Raw genomic sequence first — 19,678 nt, 5'->3', positions numbered from 1 at the left:
CACTCCACTCCTCAGGACCAGCTCAGCTCAGTGGTAGCATCCTCTGCAGGTCTTTATTTGGTCACCATGAGCAGGGCTCATCACCTCCTTAGGTTTGCTTCTCCAGTGCTAGATATATGCCTGGTTACAGCACAGAGGTCCTTGGACCCTCTGCACACATATCCAACTCCCCCAGTAGGCTACTATGTCCTCAAAGGCAGAGGCTGTGCCTCTCTCATCTCTTATGCCAAGCCCCTAGCATGGTGCTTAGTATATGAAAAGGGCTCAGTCAATGCTTGTTGAGTGAGTGAATGAATGAATGAATGAATGAACGAACGAACGAACGAACAATGGAACTACCTGGGCCACGCACAATATATAATTTATTTGTTCAAAAATATTTATTGAGTGTCTACTGTGTGCAGACACTGTGCTCTACTGGGAATATAATGGCAAGCAGAAATAGACGCCATCCCTCCTTTCAAGGGGGTCATACTCTTGTGGGGGACACTGACATTAATCAAAAACTATGCTGATTAATGTATTATTGACTACAAACTGAGATGAGCATCAGAGTGAAAGAAATGCAAGGATGATTAACAAAGGAACATAACCTAGAATGGGGCTCAGGAACACTTCTCCAGAGAAATGACCTTGAACTGAATTCTGAAGTATGAATGAAAGTTAACTAGTTCCAGGGATGGAGTGTTCTAGACATAGAGAAAACATATGCAAAGGTGATGAGTGGGGAAGGAGCAGAGTGAACCCTAGAAATAGGAAGGCCCATGAAACTGGAATAGAGAGTGCAGGAGAATGTGTACAAGATGACAAGGACAGTGGGCTGATTGCAGGGTCAAATTGTGCAACCCCTTGTAGAACACATTAAGGATCCAAGGGAAGCCAGAGAAGGATTTTAAGCAGCAGGATCACATGATCTATTTGTGTTTTGAAAAAAAAATACTCTGGATCAGGGTAGAAAATTGCTTAGGGTTTCAAAGAGACCAGTTAGGAGGCTATTCCAGTAGCCAAGACAAAAGATGATGGTTGATGTGGTGGTAGTGGTGATGCGGGCGAAATGGGTGGATTTGAGAGCTGTTTGAAAGGCTGAATTGATAAGAATTGGTGGTGGATTGGAAGAGGAGGAAAAGAGGGAGGAGCATGGCAAAGATGGTGCCCCGGTTTCTAGTTTGCATTTCCAGATGGAGGGTGCCTTTATTTGCCAAGATAGGACACTCTGAAATACCAGGCAATGTTGTTGGACGTGATGAGTGTGAGGTGCTCTGAAAGAGCCAAAGGAAGATGGAAAGTGGGTCATTGGACATAGGGTCTGGATCTCAGAGGAGAGCTCTAGTTTAGAGAAATAAATGTGGCTGTGGGTTTATGTTCCTGAGACGGAGGTTAGGGTGACACAAGAAGATAGCTGACCAGGTACAGTGGCTCACGCCTGTAATCCCAGCACTTTGGGAAGCCGAGGTGGGTGGATCATGAGGTCAGGAGATTGAGACCATCCTGGCCAACATGGTGAAACCCCATCTCTACCAAAATACAAAAAAAAAAAAAAAAAATAGCCAGGCATGGTGGTGCCTGCCTGTAATCCTAGCTACTTGGGAGGCTGAGGCAGGGGAATCACTTGAACCCGGGAGGTGGAGCTTGCAGTGAGCTGAGATTGCACCACTGCACTCCAGCCTGGCAACAAGAGTGAAACTCTGTTTAAAAAAAAAAAAATTTTTTAAAGACAGCCCAGGACCCAGCAGTGGGGAAAAAAAGGCTTGAGGAAGAAGAATGGGATGGAAGCACAGAAGTCATGGGAAAAAGGTATTCCTATAAAGAAGGGGTGGGCTGCCATGTCAACTGCAGCTGAGATGCCAAGTGTGATGAGGATTGGAAAACATCCATTGGATTTGGTGACATGGAGGTGGTGATCTTAGCAAGGGCTGCAGCAGAAGCGATGGGGGCAGATTGAATTAAGGAGTTAGTGGGAAGTAAGGAAACAGAGGCTGAGGGTGTTGACAGTTCTTGCGTGGATTTTGTCTGTGAAGCAGGGAGGAGACAAGGATAGGGGAAAAGCAGGGGAGGATATGGGGCCAAGGAAGATGTCTTTAAAGATGAAAGAGACTTGGTCATGTTTTAATGATGAGGAGGAAAAGGAAAATGTAATATTCAAGAGAGAGAAGGTATTGCTGATGATGGGGAGAGGATCCAAAGCATGACAGAGGAAGCGATCTCTTCCTTCTTGGGGCTTGAGCCACTCAGTTTCTCTAAGACAATGGGAGGGGAGAAGAAGAGGTTGGGGGCAGATGCACTGGGGGGTTGCAAACCTTGAAGAAGATCTTGAAGGACTATTTGATGGCTTCAATTTCCTCTGAGAAGTCATCAATGAGAATGTTACCTGATAAGAGAGGGGTCAGGGGAGTTAGGGGAGATTGCAGGTTGGAGATTTAGGGATATTGGAGAAGGCTTGAAATATTGGAAAGTCATGAGTAAGGGTGGGAGGGCAAGTTGACCAGAGAAATTTGGAGTGGCACTCAGGGCCTGTAATGAAGCTGGTAGCCAAAACTATAGGGTGGGGCCAATCTCTTCTGTAATGTGACTTTCCTTTGCAGCACTCACTGCTCAGGTCATACACGGAAGTAAAGGAAAGCTGGGTTTACCCAGCTTTGGGGTTTTGTCAGGAAAATGTTCAAATGACAGAGAACAAGGGAATTCAGGTTCTGGCCACTTAAGTTGATTAAGACACAAGTGAAGAAAATCACTGCTATGCAAAATTATCGGCTCCCACTGATGGGCTTTGAGAGAGGAGTTATCAGTGGCCTGGAGGTCCTCGTTGAGGTTGAAGACTACTCCCAGTAGACTTAGTTGAAGAAGCAAGCTGGAGAGAGAGGGGGTTATGGCTAGAATTAGTGAGTTTTGGAGGTGGAGCAGTTTGGGGGATGACAAGCAGCTTCAGGGTGTGGCTGTGGAAGTTGATGGTTGAGATAGAGAGGGAAAGATTGCCTGAGATGGAAAGACCCAGGAACCAGAGAGGTCATGGTGTTGGGTGAGTGTTCCACATGTTTGCTAAACTCACCAGAGTAAGAGCAAGACTCAAGGACAAGAAGGAGACTAGGAGCAGGTGCCACACTGTCTTTGGTGAATGTAGCAACCAAGAAGTCATAGGTGACAGCAACCAAGACAGAAAGAGGATGTATTCAACTAATGGCCTGTGTCACAGAGAAGGCACCAGGGTGCAATGGCGTCTACCCAACCTCCTGACTCTGGAGTTTATGGGATGTGAGAGAACACATACCACAAGAGAGCAGTGAGGGGAAGGGGATCTTCAGGGGAAAACCAGGAGAACACAAAGAGGTAGAGAGCAATTGTTGGAGAGAGAGGATGGAGGGGAGATGGCTTGTTGTCAGTGGCAGCTCCAGAGCAAAGAATGGAAGGGCTTAGAGGTAGAGGAGGAAAATAGGACTGGCTCAGAGACAAAGAAGAAAAGAACATTTCAGGCACAATGATGTGGTTGAGGACTGATAGCTGGGAAGGCAGGAGTGGGAAAGGCTTTGTACAACCCCATGTACAGATGGGGATTGAGGCTGGAAACCAGAAGTTCAAGAATGAGGCAAGTCCAGCCCTGACAGCTGATAAGAGCAGAGTTCCAACTGGGTAGCCCCTCTCCTATCTATGGAAATATTTGCTGCCATCTTGCTTTCTACTTACCCTGCTGCCTCCATTTTCCCTTACTCCCAGTTGGGACACATCTATTAAAATTATTTCTGGATAAATAATCCAATTTTAGAAGATACATAATCCAATTTGTAAATGGGCAAGAAACTGACATAGACATTTCACCAAAGATATACAAATAGTCAATAAGGACATGAAAAAAAACTCAACATCACTAGTCTTTAGGGAAATGCAAATTAAAAACATGAGATACCAGTTTACACCCGCTAGCATGGCCACAATCAAAAGACAGACAATTATAAGTGTTGACAAAGATGTGGAGAAACTAGAACCTTCATACGCTGCTGGTGGGATTGTAAAATGGGGCAACTGCTTTGAAAAACAGTTTGGTAGTTTCTTAAAATATTAAACATAAATTTACAGTATGACCCAGCAGTTCCACTCTAGACATCTAACCAAGAGAATTGAAAACAAGTATTTGCCCAGAGACTTACAGAAAATGTTCACAGCAGCATCATTCACAATAGCCAAAGTGGAAATAAAGCAAATGTCCATCAACTAGATAAACAAATATGGTCTCTCTCCATACAATGAAGTATTATTCAACAATAAAAAGGAATGAAGTACTGATACATGTACAGCATGGATGAACCTCAGAAACATTATGCTGAGTAAAAGATGCCAGCACACACACAAAAAAACAAGCATTATGGTTCCATTTATATTAAATGTCCAGGAAGGGCAAAAAGGAGATTACAGAGACAGAAAGTAGATTCATGGTTGCCTGGAGCTGGCGGGGGCAATAGGGAATGACTGCACACATGGTACAAGATTCCTTTCTGGGGTGATAAAAATGTTCTAAATTTAGATTATGGTGACAGTGGCACAACTTTGTAAATTTTTTAAAAAATCATTGAAATGTATACTTAAAAGGGGTGAAGTTTATTATATGTAAACTATGCCTCCTTATAGCTGTTTTTTAAAACTTTATCTAGACAAATCCAGATCTAATTCTGCTTCTGTGTCATCATCATCATCCCAAAGTACTGTGATTTGTTAGTGTGGCTTCCTGCACCTTGCTCATGCCCTGCTCCATAGTGCCCAGAGTCCTATTCCAGCAGTTGCCCTTCCCCCAAATAAACTTCAAAAGTGGAATGAGGATTCCCCAAGCTCTCCTTGCTGCAAATGGACAAGGCCATCCCTCTTTACCTCTCAGCATCAGTGAAAGTGCACTAGAGACTGATATCTCCAGGATAACGATGATACACCTCCAAAATATTATGTGACTGCTGCACATTCCACATTATTTTATAAGTTTGGTTTATTTTTAGCAGGTAATATGTATTCACATGGCTTTAAAAATCAGTATGATAGAGCACACATATAGATGTATCTATCTCATCTACCCATATCAATACCACCACCCACAGCCTCTGTTAGTTTTTTAAGCACCCTTCAAGAGTTTGCTTATGTAAATACAAGCAAATGTGACTAAATATCTTATTTTCTCCTTATATAAAAGTAAAATAATAGATACGCTGTTCTGTACCTTGCTTTTTACACTAAAGTTATCCTGGAGAGCTTTTCATATCAGATCTTAGAGATCATCATTTTTTTTTAGAGTTACGAAGTTTTCCACTGTGAGTACTTATCATTATTTATCAACCAATCCCCAGCTGATGGACACTTGAGTTATTTCCAACAATTTTCACTTCGTTTCTACTGTGACAGACAGGGCTGAAATGAATAACCTTATATACAAGTCATTTCATAAGTGTGCAGATATCTTTAGTTGGAAAAATCACAGAAATGGGATCACTGAGTCAAAAGGCATATCACTCATATTATGCATTCCTATAGCAATGCATGCAGCCTCAGTTTCCCCGCAGCCTTGCCAGCAGAGCGTGCGGTCATGCTTCTAGATGTGCAGTGTCTTTGGAAAGAACTTGGATTTCATCCTGCCTTCTTCAAGTGGGATTAGTTTATTTTCATTTTATTTTATTGCGATAAGAGCACTTACCTTGAGATCTACTCAAAAGATTTTTGAGTGTACAATACGATATTGTTCACTATGGACACAATATTGTACACCAAGCTTTCTAGAATTTCTTTCATTACTGAAAGTCTATACTCATCAATTAGCAACTCCCCATGCCCCTCCCCATCCCACTCCATCCCTGGCAACCACCATTCCTCTCTGCTCCTGTGGGTTTGACTATTTTAGATACATCATGTAAGTGGAATCACACGATATTTGTCCTTCAGTGACTGGCGCGTTTCACTTAGCATAATAACCTCGAGGTTTATCCATGTTGTCACCAACTGCAGTATTTCCTTTTTAAAGCTGAATAGTGTTCCTTTGTATGGATATACTACATTTTCTTTATCTGTTCATCTGTTGATAGGCATCCTGTTGTTTCCTCATCCTGGCTATTGTGAATAGTGCTGCAGTAACACCCGGATTTCTATCCCCCAAAGTGTGATTGCTGGATCATATAAGCAGTCTGATTTTTATAGTGTGTCTAGATAGCTCAGAATCTACCAAATAGGTGTTAGAATCTGAGGGCAAGTAGATCACCTGGCTCAGCACCCTCATCTTTTAGGAGAAAGCCAGAAAAGAGGACTTAGCTAAGACCCACCAATCCATGGTATAATAAGAATTCATGGGCACCTATTAAAGGCTGGCATTTTACTAGGTCTATACCCCTACAGAAGTATAAAATAGTCTCTATCTCTATTTACAGCCACTCCCCATTGTTCCTGTTACCACCTGGGCTCCACCTCCTGTCAGTTTGGCTGTGGCATTAGAGTCTCACATGAGCACAAACCCTACTGTGAACTGCACATGCAAGGAATCTAGGTTGCATGCTCCTTATGAGAATCTAATGCCTGATGATCTGTCACTGTCTCCCATCACCCACAGATGGGGACCATCTAGTTGCAGGAAAACAAGCTCAGGGCTCCCACTGATTCGACATTACAGTGAGTTTATGATTATTTCATTATCGATTATAATGTAATAATAATAAAAATAAAGTGTACAATAAATGTAATATGCTTGAATCATCCTGAAACTACCCCCCCCCACCCTCATCTGTGGAAAAATTGTCCCACGAAACCAGTTCCTGGTGCCAAAAATGTTGGGGAGTGCTGTCCTAAAGAATCAGGCAGCAGTGTAGGGTTAGGGACAGGAGGGGCCACAGGGAACATCAGAGCAGCGAGGGAGAGCAGTCTGCCACTGAGAAGACTTCCCCTGGCTATTGTTCAAATAGGAGAAGAATGAGGGTTCTGGGACTTCTCACCGTGACTTTTTTTTCCTTGAGTGCAAATCTTTTTGTCTAAGTATAAAAGCAATGCATTTTATTGCAGAAACTTTGGGAAATGCAAAAAATCACAAAGAAGAAAATAAAGTTCATCATTAGCCCATCATTTAGAGATCATCAGTTGGCATTTAACGTTCTATTTTTCTAGTTTTCTTTCCATAGAGTCATATACATGTGTACGATATGTGGTTTTGGTCTTCTCTCCTTTTTTAAAAAACAGACAATGACATAGAATTCACAGGATTTGGCTATCTACCCATTGTTTCTACATACCTTAAAAACTCTGGAGATGAACACTAAAACTTTTGTTAATTTTATGGTCAAAGATTGGATCTTATTTTATTCTTTGCTTACCTTTCATGACTAGTAAACTTGTTCATACGGCTTTTGATCATTTGTGTTTTTTATTTTATGTGTTACCTACTCATGCTGTTCATCCATTTTTCTATTGAGTTATTAGTCTTTTTCTTATGGATTTAAAGAGTACTTTGTATATTAAAGATATTCACATTTTTTCATACATATTGCAAATATTTGCCCTCAGTTTATTGTCTTTGAATTTTATTTTGGACTTTTTTTGCCATATAAAAGAGTCAAAATTATATCTAGTTAGATATATCAATCTTCCCTTCATGACATTTACTGTTAACAGTTTGGTGTGTATTTTTTCAGACATTTTCTATGCATATGCAAATATATCTATAAAGATATATATATGTAGTTAGATATATAAAGTTTTCCTGCACATTTGAGACATCATGCACATTATTCTGTAACTTATTTCACATACTAGTATATTTTAGATAATTTCTTATATGAGTATATAAGGATCTAACTCTAACAGAGTGTTCTATTGCATAAATTTAATATTATGTTATCAAACCAGTTTTAAAGCTTGTTTTTCATTTTCATATTTAAATAAGGAAGTTTTCTGGTGTCTGAAAGAAATAGGGACCTAAGTTTATTTATTCCACATAGTGAGCCAGTTTTCCCAATAACATTTATAAAATAATCTATTTTTCCCCACTGATCTGAAATAACTATGTCATATATTAAATAACATTTTAAATAACTATCATATAGTAAATATACATATATTGAAAACTTGACTTTCTCTCTGGATTTTCTATTTTGATTCCTTTACTTTATTAATCAACATCATATTGTTCTAATTTATTGTAGCTTAATAAGATACATTAATATCTCCAAAATTAATACCATCCCTATTTTATATTTTTCAATATTGCCTTGGATAATTATTTTTCTTTTATTTACTTGTTTTTTACATTTATTATGACCTTTAGAATTATTCTGTGATATTCACAGAATATTTAGGATTTTGACTGGAATTGTGCTAGATTAAAAAATTAATTGAAGGTTTATTGACATTTTTGCAAAATGATTATTTCAATTTAAAAGCATTGTATTTCTTTATCTATTCAAGTTTCCTTCTTATGTGCATCAATAATGTTTTTGTTTTCTTTGTATAATCTTGCATTTGCCATCAAGTTCATTCTTACTTATTTTACATGTTTTGTTACCATTGTTAATGGGATCTTAAATGTATACTTTAGGACTATTACTAATATGTAAAAAGTACCAGTTTTGTGTATGATTTGTAATGGTTTACAGAATATTACTTTTGTTTCCAGTTGATTTTTTTTTAATTTTTCACGTAGACAATCATGTCATTTGCAAAACAAAACAAAACAAAACAAAAACAAGAAGAAGAAAGGAAAAGAGAGAGGGTATATGACTTTATTTCTTTATTTCTTCATTTCTTCTTTTACCATATTTACACTTTATTTCTTTTTATTTTCTTACTAATTTCTTGGATGTATCAGATACTATGTACAGTTTTCTCTTTATGGGATTCTATTGGGATTTTACACAAACACACTTTTGTATATATTCCTTTTTTTCAGTTACTATTTTCTTTTCTTTTGAGTCCTTGGAGATTTTCTTGGGTTTATCTTCTCATTCTCTGATTTAGGTTCCTATAGCCTCTAGTATGTGGTTTACGGCTTCTTCTGGGTCTTAAAATCCAACAGTCAATATTTTTACCTCTAAACTACTCATCTTAAGGTGTCCACGATCCCCTCATTGTCACAACCAACAATCACTTTGTGGCCCTCATCTGCCTTGATGACTGTGATACTGACACAACCTTTATCCCTTCCTTCATTTCTCTCTTGGCATCCATGACACTAACTCCCTTGGCTCTCTGCCGAACTCTCTTCTCCTCAGCTTCTTTCTCCCTTCTTTGTCCCCCTTTGAGTACTGAAGTTCCACCGCAGTCTTTCTTTCTTTTTCACTCTACAGATTCTCCCTGGACAATCCATGAATCTATAGATTCGTCCCTCTCCATGTCCACAGCCCATCTGCCAAGTCTTGAGAGAGCTCCAACCTCATTTAAAGGGCATCTCTCCCTGTAGGTTTCAACACCAAACTCATTGCCTCACTGTCCCCTGACTTTGCTACCCCTAATATCCACGGCTCTATTATCACCAAGCTGCCCAAGACAGAATCTCAGAGTCATCCTGGCTTCTTCCTCTCCCACATCTGCCCCACCCGGTCACCTCATGCTGTGAGTTCTGCAGTACACATGTCTCTCCTTTCTATTACTACTATTTGAATGGAAATCCCTGTGGTCTTTCTCCGGAGTATTGCAGTTTTCAGGGTTTGTTTGGATTTTTTGCTCTGCTTTTCATCCTTTATTCTATCCTCATCATGTCTCATCATGTGCCTTCCTAAAGCCCATGTGTTATTTTTTGTTTGTTGAGACGGTGTCTCACTCTGTCATCCAAGCTGGAGTACAGTGGTGCAGTCATAGCTCACTGCAGCCTCCTGGGCTCAAGCAATCCTTCCACTTCAGCCTCCCTAGTAGCTGGAACCATAGGCATGGGCTACCATGCCTGGCTAGCTTTTGTATTTTTTGTAGAGACAAGGTTTTGCCAGTTGCCCAGGTGGGTCTTGAACTCCTGGGTTCAAGCGATCAGTCCATCTCAGCTTCCCAAAATGTTGGAATTACAGATGTGAGCCACCATGCCCAGCCCCAAAGCACACGTTTGATGATATGAGTTGCCTGTTCAAACAATTTCAGTGGGTCCTGTTGCATAATAAATTCTAAGCAACTTATGACGTGCAGAGCTTTCTGTTCCCTGGTCCCAATACCCATTTCAACTTTGTCACCTACTATTTCTTTCCAGATGCCTTATGGCCCAGCCATTCCCCAAACACCCACCACTGCCTTTGCACACACCCTTACCTGTTCCTAGCGAGTGCTTTTCCTGATACTTTACCTGCTCAGCCTTTGAGATTAAGCTCAGAAGACAACTCTGCAGCCTTCCTGGACTACTGGGGTAGAGAGATTTAATCTCCCTTTTCCCTGTCCCGTCCATGCTTGATAAATGCTCCTCTGCTTAAGCATTTAGAACACCAGAAAGCATTTAGAACAACAGGGTGTGCCTGCCTCTCCCTGTTAAGGGGAGGGCCAGGACTCTTATCCATTTACTCCATTCATCTTACTCACTTCTTTCTCTCTCAATTCCCTCTCTTCCATCATACTCACACCTAAGTCCCTATCCAAGTTAAACCCAACTACCACATATTCAGCACGTGTACTTGAACAGTTAAAAAGCACACAATTATGAAATGTAATACTATCTAGTAACCTACTACATATCTGTGGTATATTCATTTTCTCACTCTCTTAAATGACGATCTCACACCTTTTTCTGTGTCCCCAAACTTCCTACAATCCCTCTTCCCCTGATGAACTTGCCTCTAACTCATTGAAAAATAGAAGCAATCGGAAGACAATTTCCTCATTCCTCACTATCTCACCTTCCAACTCTCTTGCATCGGAACCCACATCCTCTGCTTCTACCCAAGACCTAGCCCTTCACTTTCACTCTGGATCCTGTCCCCTCCCCACTTCTCAAAGTCCGCTCTTGTGACAATCCCCTTCCTCCTCTCTGTCATCCCTATTTCCCTTTCTATACTGGACCATTTGCATTGGTCTACAAACATTATCCCTCTGTCTAAAAAATATCTTGACTCTTCTTTCCTCTTTAGTTACAGCCACTCCATGTCTCAGCTGTCCTTCCTACCAAAACTTCCTTTTTTATGATCATCTTTAATAGCTACCTCCAATTCCTCATCTCCCATCTCAGCTCAGCCTGTTCCAACCAAGCATCAGTCCTTTCTACTCCACTGAAACCGGTCTTATCATGATAACAGTGATATCCAAGTTGTCAAATCGGATTGTCACATCTGTGTCCTCATCTGGCCCTACCTTTCAGCAGCATTTGATACAGCTGATCACTTTCTCTTCCTTGAGACGCTTTCTATCCTGGCTTTTGTAACACCTGCTCTCCAGGTATTCCCCCCACCTTTTTGGCTCCAAAGTCCCCTTTCCCTGATTCTCCCCTCTTCTCAATGTTAGCATGTTTTACAATTCAGCCATGAGACCTCTTTTCTTCTGTGTGTCTGCTCTACTGATTTAAAGACCATCTCTATATCAATGACTACCAAATTTGTTCACCCAATCCTGATCTCTCCTCTGAACTACAGACTCTGACATGCATACCTGATTGTCTTCTGAGAGGCATTTCAAACTCAAGATGTCTGAACCAGAACTCTGAATGTCTACCTTCAAACAGCTTCCTCTCCAAGTCTTATCTGTGCCATTAAGTGGCCCAGTTGTTCAAGCCAGAAACACAGGATTCATCCTCAATTTCTCTTTCTCCATCCCCCTCCTTACTGCCCTGCCATTGAATCCATCAGCAAACCCTGCCGATTTTACCTAAAAATACTCCTCCAACTCATCTATTTGTTTCTGTCTCCGTTGCTGCCGTCCTAATCCAAGATGCCATCATCCTTCACATGCTACTGCGAGTCTCTTAACTGGCCTCCTGACCTCCTCTCTGGCCTTTGGAGATCATTCATTTTCTACTCAGCAGCCAAAAGAATCCTCTAAAAACATAAATCAGAGCATATCACTGTCCTACCTAAAACCCTGAAGCAGTTCTGTGTTGCACCTTGAACAAAATCCCACTCCCTACCCAGGCCTAGAGAGCCCCCTGTGGCCTGGCCTCTGCTCCCTCCCCGACCTGCCATGTCCACCCTCCCCCTGGCTTGTCCCTGGCCACAATGGTACTCTTCCTTGCTCCTCAAAGCCTACTTATTTTTCCCACCTGAAGACCTTCATAGCAGCTATTTTTTTCCTTCCAGAACACTTCCCACCTCTCATCCCACCCTGTTTTATTTTCATCATAGCAGTACTCACATGTTCCCTTGCTTATTTATTTATTTTTATTATCTATGCCTTTTACCTAGAATAAAAGTTTCCTGAAAGTATGAACCTTACTGTCTTGTGCTCTGTTGCCTCCTGGCATCTGGAGCAGCTCCTGGTACATAGTAGGTGTTCAGCAAAGGCTTGTTGAAGGGATGAATGAATCCTGGTATTCTTCATGATGGGTGCCGTTCTTGGCACACAATAAGTCCTCATGTATTTGTTGAATTGATAAGCAAGTCACTCCAACTACACTGGATGCTTCTTGAGGATCAGAGACCTGTTTTAGGTTTCCTTAATTCCTCCACAGCACCCAGCACAGCGCTCGGAACTCCCAGGTGATTGGTACGTATATCTTGTTGGATTTATTCTTCCTCACAAAGGGGAAGCCAAGAGTCCTGCTGTCTGCTTCATAGATGCCATTTCTCTGAGAATAAACGTGATGTGAGAGGGATGTCACGAGAACAAGGACAAATTGGATAGGATGCCACGGGGCTACTCAGCCATTCTCAGTTGGAATGGCGGGAAAAGGAGGTCTGCCCGTGGTATTTTCCTATTTCAGCCATGACGCTACATTACCTTTTGGTACATGTGTTACAGGGCGCAACCTATATCCTGTTGATGGTGGATCCAGATGCCCCAAGCAGAGCGGAACCCACACAGAAATTCTGGAGACATTGGCTGGTAACAGATATCGAGGTAAGCAGGCCAGGAGGCACTCTCTGACTCATTTGGGGTCGTAGCTGGAAGATTATTATTCAGTGCCGTTCCCACCTCTCATCCCAGAGGGTTGGAGCGAGGACTTCCATGTCCCCTCTCCCCCAGCACTCAGCTGTCAGAGCCCTCCCAAGTTTTCCAACAATTTCAAAAAGTGTCCCAGGGCCAGTGGTATGCTGGTAACCCAGCCTTCTGGAAGGGTGGGGGGAGCCCTGATTTCTAGTGTTTGCTGATTTTTATGGTATAAATAAATACTCCCACCACAGGAGTGGTGATTTAATTTCAAGCTCCTGATGATTTAACAACTGACTCACACTGTTTCTGAAACGTTAACAATTGGCTTCAGCACACCACTAGATTTGGGGGCACTGAGGGGATTCTGAGACGTGCAGGTGGCAGAACTGGCCAAGGAAGTCCTGGAGCTCCTCCCCGTGATGGGGCACGGGGCGTGAGAGAGGCACAGCAACTTCCTTTTCTTTGTGTACAGAAACAAGTGGCCGCCTCTCATCTTCGTGTCTTTGTCATCATGATAATTGTGAAGGAGCTTGGCTCACCCTCTTCAGGGAGGGTCCTCAAATCTGGTGGCTTGTTTGTGCCATTATGTGGGAGGGAAAGGCTGTGTTGCCAAACAAGTTTCAGATACTCTGGGTTGAACTGAACTCATTCTGTTTCTAACTGAAGGGCTTTTGGAGATTTTACTAGTCTAATATGCACTATATCATATACACTGATTTCCCAATTGCATTTGGTTATTGAACTTTCTGTTCATGAGTGCCTGGCAGTACTCTTTGGGGAAGTCCACACTAGCCTCAAACAGTCATGAATCTGTGCCTAGAACACCTGCAGATGGGCTTTGCAAAGAGTGTACAAAGGCATCAACCCTGTAAGATAGTGGGAACTGAGAACTAGAAAAACAAAGTTTGGCTGTGGTTTGGACCTTGGCTGGCTACCAACCTCTGTCGGCTCCTCTGGACATTTCATCTTGCTCTGTAATATGGGAAACGTGCTGCTGACTTGCTGTGATTGTGATGAGCCAATGACTTACGATAGCACTTTGGAAAACAGACAATTCTGCAACTATGAGGGGTTTGTGTTTTTCCTTCCAGAACTGTGGGTAGAGGAAGGGGTTGAAATCTGAACTAGCTTCTGACCATCCTGAGCAAGGCAGGGTTCTCACAGCCACTGGGTGGGAGTAGGGGGGTGACAGGGGAGTTACCCTTGTAACCAGCTGGTGGCCCAGTGACCAGGGCCCCTCCCAGGGAGCTCGGGTGGACAGCCATCCTTAGAGGTAGCCCTGCCTATGGCCCTGGAAGGGGCTTCCTCAAGGGAGACCCGAGCAGCAGCTTCATGGGCAGTGCTGGAGCCACCTCTCTTACGCCACACACTTCCCTGGCCAAACACCATAAGCACACAAAGGGACAGAGCTGGGAGGTTTGAGCCATCAGGAAGGGGGAAGAGAGCGGTGAGCATGAGAGAAAGATCTGGCATCTCCCCTTCACCCCCCAAAGCTAGAGCATTGTCATTTTCTGAACTTAGGCCTCCCCTCAGTCTCAGGGGTGAAACACTCAAGAGAGAAGTATTGCTCTGAAGGTCACATTCACAGCCATCCCAGGCACACAGGGCTTCCTGTTAGGGAGCTCTGCTCGGCAGTCCTGAGGCCGAAGTGCGAAAGCAGCTAGGGATGGGATGACTTCAGAATTGAAAGGACTTGAGACCATGAGGCTGCCTCTCTTCCAAGCCTGAAGACCCCCCACTCCTCCACTCCCCTCACCCCCATACTCAGAAGGGACATCTCACAGGAGCTCTGTGCACCAAACATGAGTTTAGCCTCGGCAGCCCAGCTTAGAAGTAGAACAGGTGGCAGGTGACAGGTGGCAGCTGTCCGGCAAGGCTGCTAAGCCACAGAGCTTACCAGTGCCACCTGCCCGGGTGCGGCCCTCGGCCTTCCCGCCCAGGCCGGAGGAGGCTTGGGTTTCCGTCGCATTTGTACCGCTTCCCTCGTGAGTGTTCAGCAGGAAGCGGCAGCAATATCCACTTGGCCCCGCCCACCTTCCCCAAAATTCCGCCAACCACAGAGTCGGTGTCAACCAAATTCATTTAGGTCTCAGGTTCTAGGCCTCGACCAGAGGAAGCGAAGGCTGTGATCAAACCCGGAGCACTTACTTTGTGTTGGTGTTCGCCGCTGCTAAGTGGGTCTCAAACAGTTGAGTGCGTTCAAATTGGCAGACGAGCTTGTTAAAATGCAGCTGCCCAGGCACTACCCCACCTGCAGAACCGCCCCCTCGGTCGGTCTGGGGAGAACATGGCATTCCGGCTCAACAAGCATCCAGAGGGATTGAGCAGATTGAAGGAAGACTGTAGAGCAGGGATGCCTTGGTCCTTCCTAACATCACTCATTTGTGGAGCAATTTCAAGTGAAAAGCACTTTTAAAACTCTTGAAGCTCAACACCACTTTGTGAAATAGACATCATCCTCGTTTTATAGATGGGGAAAGTAGAGCCCAGAGAGGCTGAATGATGATGCTGCCTCTTAGCTAGTGGGTTAGAAAGGTGAGTCTTCAATCCTCACCCCTTAACCCCAAGTCACACGCCTTCCCTGCCGTACCATGTGGCCTGAGTTCAAACCACATCTCTCCCATCAACTCCACTAGGACAAGGAGCCACTATCCCCTCTCTATAACATGGAAGGCATCATCTCTGTGGTTCCCTCCACCACCCGCCGGCTCACTCCCAGAGTTCTTTTTCTGACTCCCCTTTATGGGTAGATGCTTCCAGGGAACTGTCCCCAGGGAATACTATCTTGTTAAATAGAACACGCTAGGTAAGTGTTTTGGACCCTGTAATGCTACACCCTAAACACCATCATTACCCAAACAGCCTCAGTAGGAAAGCCTGCCATAAAGTCTATGCAGACAGAGAGTGACCATGGCCCTGTCGTTCACAATGACCACAGAAGCAAACCTGGTGGAACTTCAGCTGACCCTGATATTAGGGGGCCAGGTCAAACTGGATGGTAGATCAGGCCATGGCCATAGGAGCCCTTCAGTAGGGACAATTTTTTGATAGCCTATCTGGGTTGAAACAGGACAGCAACTAGTTTTTAGGAATACAAGAAAGATCTGTGGCACCCCCCAACCTCCATTCCAAAGAGGGGCTGGCAGGGTTTAGTACGGAGTAGGATAAAGCTCTGGAACTTTGGATAACTTAAATAAAAACTAGAAGTTAGATGCCTGGCAATAGGGACAAGGCATCCATTCATAGTACCCTTTTGTTCATTTAATTCAAGAAATAGATATAGAACACTATTCAGTATAGGACAGTGGTTAACAGCGAGGACTCCGGAGCTAGACTGCTGTGGTTTGAATTCCTAATCTACCATTATTAGCTGTGTGATCTTGGGCTAGTTGCTCAACCTCTCTGTGTCTCAATATACTCAGTCATAAGCTGGAGATAGTAGTATACCTACCTCACACTGTTGCTATGAAGCTTAAGCGCATTATTTCAAGGAAAGTGCTCAGAGCAATACCCAGAACACAGTAAGCTCTACATTGTTACTTGCTGTTATATTCTTATTATTGCTCTAAATCAGGTAGCTAGGCTAGCACTGGCATCACAAACACAAAGAAAATTGAGGAAGGCTCTGCCCTCACAGGGCTTCTATTCTAGAAGCCCAAGGAAGGAATCCACAACTCAGTAGTGGTATTACGAGGCCCCCAGAGGCTGGCTTAGGGTGGAACTTCCTATACCTGTGGGTTTCCATCAACTCCGGAACAGGACTAGGCTCCAGTCTCCAAACCTGGCCAGGCTAGGACAGGCAGACACGGATACATAAGGCATGCTATCCCACTTGGCTCCCTCTTTGAAAGGTTCTCATTGAGCAAGAGAGATTTCTAACTGAGCATTGACAGATAACACCTTTCTCCTCAACTGCAGTGTCCTTAGCATTTCCTTAAAGATGATTTTCTGTTCTGATTCCATCTAACTAATAATCTTCATGCTGAAAGCTCATTAAGATATCAATTAATTTGCATCATTCATTTTCAAAGAAACACTTATTGGTTCATCTTTTATTTGTCTCTGAAATTAGTGTTCAGGGCTTTTCATGCAGATATTTTCATTAGACTTTTTATTGTTAATGGGAATATTGAACACAGGAAGATGGTATATTAATACTTTCCACAAAGAATATCATGACTGGTGACAAAGAACACTAAGAACAATTAAGGAGACAAGAGTACCTTTTTACTTCCAAAAAAGAAAATCTTCCTAGAAACCGTCAATGATTCTAAAATTTGCCCTGAATATCTTTTTTGTTTTAAGAAAGAAAAGGAAACTGGCAAGTTCATGGTTCCCTTTCATTCAGTGCCCTCAACCTTTGGCAACTGTAAATGCAACCATTTCTGGGTTGAATTAAAAGGGTCTCTAAAGGGTCATTATTTTGTCTACTTTTCTGTAGGGTTAAATTTTTCCATAATTAGAGGTTTTTTTCCTAAGGGCTTCTAAGTGCATTAGGTGAATAAGATAATGGGAAATCCAATAAACAGGGCAAGAATTATAGCTCCCTGCTTTCTAGTTATGTGGGTAGCACGTGGCAGGACACTTGTGCCTGAGTGATCGGTTCCACTGCTGAGAGAGTTGTTTGACCTCTCTGAGACTGCAACTTCGCCTCTGTGAAACTGACAGAAATCCTCACTCTTCAGGGTGGAGACAAGGAAAAAGGAAATTACATATGCAAAGAAGAGAAGCCTCCCTAGAGAGAGGCACTATAGGAAGCAGCACGTGTATCCTTGTTTCTAATCAATGGAGCGGCAGAGCCTGTAGAAATTTAAATATATCGATATAAAAATAATGATATAATCTCATTTTCTATATATCCAGAAGCCCGCTAATGATAATAAACAGAATAAACAATCTTTATCAGGCCTGCAAGTTCAGATGAAGAGGTCAAACCAAGGAAATGGGATTAATAATGACTTCTTTCTTTAGAGCTGTATTTGCAGTTTTGCCACTGATATTTGTGTAATTTCCATGCATGCTTTGACCTGTACTGTGAGGATCCATTTTAAGTAATAAGCAGCTAAAAGGCATGGCTTAGGCTCCCTAACACATAGGTTCAGATCTATGGGCCATAAAGGGTGCGTGCTGATGGAGACAGCACAGAGGTGGCCATAAACCAGGTGGTTGTTAACCAGACTTGTATGTGGCCATCCTGAAGGGAAAGGGAAAGAGCTTGGACTTTAGGTCAGATGAACGAGAGGAGGTTCCAGGCTCTGCCACTTCCAGGTGGGAAGGACCTCTAAGTGCATTAGGTAAATGAGATAATGGGAAATCCAATAAACAGGGCAAGAATTACAGCTCCCTGCTTTCCAGTTATGTGGGTAGCACGTGCCAGGACACTTGTGACTGAGTGATCGGTTCCACTACTGCGCTAGTTGTTTGACCTGTCTGAGACTGCAACTTCACCTCTGTGAAACTGACAGAAATCCTCACCCTTCAGAGTGGAGACAAGGAAAAAGGAAATTACATATGCAAAGAGGAGAAGCCTCTGAGGCTCAGTTTCTTCATTAAAATGGGCATGTTAATAATATCTATTTCCCAGCGTTCAATGAGATTAAGGCTTCTAACACAGAACAGTAGGACCTTGGTAAATGTAATTATCTCCCCCACAACCCCCAACTTTGACATCTGACCATAGCAGCTACTTATGATTTAGCAAATTCCCTTAGATAATTGGACTCATGTTTTGCAAAGTAAAGATTCTAGACAGTGCCCAACACAGCTCATCCTTTTGCCCTTTGAAACTAGATGAGTCCAGGCCCAGCCTGGAGGACCTAACATGACCCCAGCTGGCTTTTGTGGAAACCAAAGCATGTTGGGGCCTGGAAGGGTTCAGTCAGTCCCATAATTCCATCTCTAGGGATCCCCTGTGACCTCCTGGACCAGAGCAGGCTCCCTGGAGTCATCCCAGGCCACAGCCCAGGTGTGATGCTGGGCTGCAAGTGACAGCCAGGCCTATGGTGCACTGGCCACATTTGGGGCTGCAGCCCCTTCCTCTCCAACACTTCCCACCTCTATTTTTAACAGAAGCCAGTGCCCCTGCCATCTCCTTATCACTCACAGTCCCACTCTGCTGTCATTGTCCCGCCCCAGAGATGCTTTTGCTCCCATTCAAAATAATTTAAATAAAATGTTGCTACAAAGTGGAATATTATCTTTTGATGAATGTTTTTAAAGCCCTTTAGGTTTTCATGGTAATTTGCTATGTGAAATTATTTGGAGATAAGAGCCAAATTAGCTCTCGTATGCTGAGGTCGCTGTGTCCTGTTATCCATGTGAGCAGTGTTTAAATATAATCAGCCCTTAGACTAATGCAGCATAATTGTTCATTTGAAATAGCTTTTTTTCACTTCATTCAATGAGTCATTAAAATATTCAAGGGATAATGCAGTGAATTGGAAATGAATTTATCATATTATCCCATACATACTGTAGTGCTTCAGGTAACTAAGGAGAAAGAGAGATAGAGAGAAAGAGAGACTGCGGACATGAATAAGGTATACATGCAGGAAGGGAGCCAGTATATACAGGAATATTGTAAACAAAGCTTTTTCGTTGGTTTATGGCAAGCGTGTATAGAGAGGCTGACTAGGTGGGGTGAAAGAGAAAGAAAATGCTGTTCTTCTAGGAGGTTTCTCTC

The 19,678-nt window shown here is 42.9% G+C and overlaps 2 protein-coding genes across 7 annotated transcripts in view; one reads left to right on the top strand and one right to left on the bottom strand.

The window, feature by feature from the left end:
* The window catches only part of PEBP4 (phosphatidylethanolamine binding protein 4), a 228,894-nt gene that overhangs the window by 112,695 nt on the left and 96,521 nt on the right, over nt 1–19,678 (top strand). For all 4 annotated transcript variants that reach the window (XM_077942627.1, XM_015144898.3, XM_015144897.3 and 1 more), the window contains 1 exon segment: nt 12,865–12,963. In XM_077942627.1, coding sequence (XP_077798753.1) covers nt 12,865–12,963 — 99 coding nt within the window.
* LOC144330723 (uncharacterized) overlaps nt 1–19,678 on the bottom strand; it is an 89,274-nt gene that overhangs the window by 43,764 nt on the left and 25,832 nt on the right. The window lies entirely within an intron of this gene.

The sequence above is a fragment of the Macaca mulatta genome, chromosome 8, assembly GCF_049350105.2.
Source record: "Macaca mulatta isolate MMU2019108-1 chromosome 8, T2T-MMU8v2.0, whole genome shotgun sequence".
NCBI classification, from domain to species: Eukaryota; Metazoa; Chordata; class Mammalia; order Primates; family Cercopithecidae; genus Macaca; species Macaca mulatta.
Note: the sequence above shows the minus strand (reverse complement) of the source record. Positions and strands in the feature narration are given on the sequence as shown.